Raw genomic sequence first — 3,766 nt, 5'->3', positions numbered from 1 at the left:
CATATTTTCCCTTAAATTGTTCATTAATCACCCCAGCCTTTCCTTGTATCTCCTAGTAATAGCCATTAAATTTCATAGTTCTTAGAATTGCTACTTCCCTCAGTGTCACAAAGATCTGAGGTATAGCACCCTGTGCATACCCTTTCATCCATATCCCACCCCAGTTAAACACCAGTGACAATTTTAACAATTACACTGCTACACTCTGTGTGTTATCTGTTCTATACCAATTACAAGTGATAGGGCCCTCATTGCCAGCAAGGGGGGAGGTAACTCAGCTCCACAACTTTACTTTAGAGTTTCCTTTCTTAGGATACTTCTGGTACCAACTGTAAGAGGGCAGACTCCCTGGAAACAGATTCTGAGATGGAGAATTGCATGTGGGGTAATTATTGGATAGTGTTCTCTAAAAAAGAAAAAAAGCAACAAACAAACAAAAACCTATGTAGGAATGACATAAGGAGGACTAGGTGGAGGAATGAGATGAAGTGATGTGCAGCAGAGGCCTCATTTGGTCTCGGGGGAACTCTCAAGTCACGATGGCCCTTTAGAGAGGATGCAAGTTGAGGTGAGAGGACCAGGTCTTTGAACTCTTGCACTGAGCAGGTTTTGGATGTGGACGGCCCTGGAGAGAAGATGTAGCTTGTGAGAGGCAGCTTCCTGCAGCCAAGACAACTTCTAAAAAGGTGTGAGCCTTCTGAGCAAGTAAATATTCTGGCAGCTGGAGATATGGATGCCTCTGTCACAAAGGTGGATCCTGGCAGCACACAAACTTGGGCATATATCCTATTTTCCAGCTTCAGTTGTTGACTTGTGTTTTGCTCCATACAGTTGCATCAGTTATTGCTTCATATATTTGGAGGCATTATTGCTGGGGACATACTATGTAATTATGATGAATATATCTTCTCTGTTAACTTTTCTTCTTTTTTCTTAATAGACTCAGGATCTTGCCATGTTAAGGCTGGTTTTGAGCTCCTGGCTTCCAGCAATCCTCCCACCTCAGTCTCCTGAAGTGCTAGGACTACAGGCTTGAGCCACCACACCTAGCCTAGTTTTTCCCTTTATGGGTGTATATCATTCTTATTTATTCCCCCTGTGATCTTGTTAAATTCCAGTTTGCCAGAGATTAGGATTATTGCTTGTATCAGTAAGGGTTCAGCCCTAAAATCAGAATCAGTACACTGAAATATTTACAAGACTGACTAGGCAAGATCAAAGGTGATAAGAGCAGCCCATCGAGAAGGGCAGGCTGGAAGCTTTTGTACATTGATGGAGTTTCTTCTTCAGGGAAGACTCAGTTCTGTTTTTTAACCAAATTGGATCCTCCCAAATTATCTAGGATAATGGCCTATACTTAATTCGACTGAGTTTATAGACTTCAATAACAGCTACTGTCTTTACAGCAACAAATAGATTAATGTTTACTTGAATAACAGTAATAATTTGTCAGCCTAGACAAATTGATACATCAAATGACCATTACATTCCCCAGCTTCCTTTTTGTTATATTTTTCCTAATATGGTGATATTAGATTCTCTGACACCCTCTCCCTGGGGTCTACATCTACTTCTGTTTGATTCCGTGAAGGCTTGTGACTGCTTTGACCAAGAATATGATAGAATTGGTGCTAGGTGACTTCCGATCCATATCACAGTCAGCCAAGGAATTTCTCCCTTGTTCACTGGGATACTCATTCTTGGGAGTCCAGAGCCAACTTCTCTGAGTCCTTTATGCTGGAAAGACCACACGTAGGCACTCTGCTCAAGTCCAAGCTGAGTTCATCTTTCACCCTTCTCCTCCTGAGCCTAAACATGTGAGTGAAAAAGTCATCTCGGAAGTGGGCCCTCCCAGCCATCAGATCATCTCAACAGAGGCTACAGACACAGCGAGGCAAAGAAGAGAAACCCGTGCTATTCTTCCAAATTTCTGACTCGCAGAACCCGTGAGCATAACAAGGCGGTTGTTCTTTAAAAGTTTGGTGGTGATTTGTTAACAGAGAAGTAGATAGTAGGAAAACCTGGAATGTGTTTCTCTATCCTTTTATTTTACTAGCGTTGTATGTATTTTTGTTTGTGTCTCTTATAAATAGCATGTTCTTCTCTTTCCAACCTGAGTCTCAGATTCAGACTGGTGAGGAGGGACTCAGAACCGTCACGGTGAGGTTGACGCACAGTGAAGCTGAGCCAGCACGTTACGTCTCCTGCCTTTGGGTCGCATCTTCCTTCCCTGCCCATCCTTCCTTTAGCAACTTCCTCTAGCAACTCTGGCACCCGGTTTTCTCTGCCTAGTTGGTGCGAGGCTTCAACTCCCTTACGTTCCCCCACCTGCTAGTACCTCCCCGACCTCCAAGTTGTCTACCAGACCTGTGCCTGCCCAGAGAAACTTTCAAGTTCGCTTCAGAACCCTGCGGGCAGGCTGACAGGCCAGTCTCGGGGATGGGTGGAGGAGGTTGCCATGGAGACAGGTCCAGGGCCCGCGACCCGCGGGGGGGAGGCCGGAGCCCGAGCTCCGATTGGCTCTGCGGGCGCGCAGCGCTCTCCCGGCGCACATGCGCAGTGGCGCCAAGGCGAGGTCGCCGCTAAGCCGAAGCGCCGGGGATTCCGGGCCGGGTTTCTCAGGTCCGGGCTGGGGCGTGCGGCACCTGGCCAAGACACGCTGTGCTTTCTGGGGAAGGGACGCGGCGGAGCAGAAGACCCTGTGCGGCTCGGCACCGAGCCCGCCACGCAGGCGCCCGCGACGCCGCCGCCATTGTTGCCTGTGGCCTCTCGGGCTGCTCGGGCTGCGCGTCCGCAGGTCCCGGCGACAGGTAATGATGTCCCAGGCTCCGGGCGCCGTGTCCGCGCAGTCGGCGAGCGCTCGAGCCCGTCCACGCGCGGGCGCCCGGCTTGCGGCCTGCAGAGGGGGCGAAGGCAGGGTGGAGATTGCTGTGGGGGGCCTAGTCCCAGCGTCGTGCGTCGCAGGGTCCCCAGCTCCTCCGCTGCTCTCGACTCTCCGGCTGAAGAGGACTAAGAGGGACGGGCCAGGAAGGAAGGAGAGGCGACAGGAGGCGAGGCGAGGCGAGACTGTCGCATCTCTTCTGCAGGGCCTTGTAAACAGTGTGCGTTGGTGGCACGACTGTGGCTGAGCAGAGCTCAGAGCTGGAGTCTAGGGACAGGTGGTATTGGTTCTATTCCAGGCCAGGCCAGTTCTGAGGTTTTCTAAGGGGATTTTGGCTTCAGATATATCCTTAAGCAATTGTCTTCTGTAGAAGCACTTGACAGGCTTCAAATCACACCAACCTCTTCTACTGCTTTCCAGTCCACCCACCTCATCTATCTTCCCAGCCCTCTGGCACCAAGGATAGGCTGGCATTAACATGCAAAGCAGATAAATGGTTCGCCCTTTTGCCCTGACGGTTCCCTTGGGTAGACTGAGCATTTTATTAAAAAGAAATTCTCTCAGTCTGTTCCAAGTAACAGTTGATGTGCTGTGTTGATATTCGGAGCCAATTCAGTCATTACAGCTTCTGTAACATCAGTGACTAAAATACTGAAACATTTTTTTCTGTAAAAATGTTTAATTTTTTTCAACAAGTTAGAAAATCTGCCATTTTGCTCAGACTCTTTAAATCATTCATTCTATTACCACTTTTCATAGCTTCAACCCCCACCACCCTCAAACAGATTGCAGTTTTTTGCCAGTCTAAGGATTTAGGGGAGGAAGATGTAAAGCCTATTTGTGTTTATCTGTGTGCCCTGAAGAGTGTGTCTGTCTGTCCCTCTC

At 48.5% G+C, this 3,766-nt stretch overlaps 1 protein-coding gene across 1 annotated transcript in view; it reads left to right on the top strand.

The window, feature by feature from the left end:
* The first annotated feature begins 2,552 nt into the window (after positions 1 to 2,552).
* Positions 2,553 to 3,766, top strand: part of ZNF287 (zinc finger protein 287) — a 14,034-nt gene continuing 12,820 nt past the window's right edge. Inside the window, 2 exon segments of the mRNA XM_023514037.1 lie at positions 2,553 to 2,688; positions 2,691 to 2,810. Coding sequence (XP_023369805.1) covers positions 2,553 to 2,688; positions 2,691 to 2,810 — 256 coding nt within the window.

This window comes from Otolemur garnettii, unplaced genomic scaffold (genome assembly GCF_000181295.1).
Source record: "Otolemur garnettii isolate 467f Iridium unplaced genomic scaffold, OtoGar3 scaffold00046, whole genome shotgun sequence".
Lineage (NCBI taxonomy): Eukaryota > Metazoa > Chordata > Mammalia > Primates > Galagidae > Otolemur > Otolemur garnettii.
The sequence above is the reverse complement of the archived record's forward strand: the minus strand, read 5'-3'. Positions and strand labels throughout refer to the sequence as shown.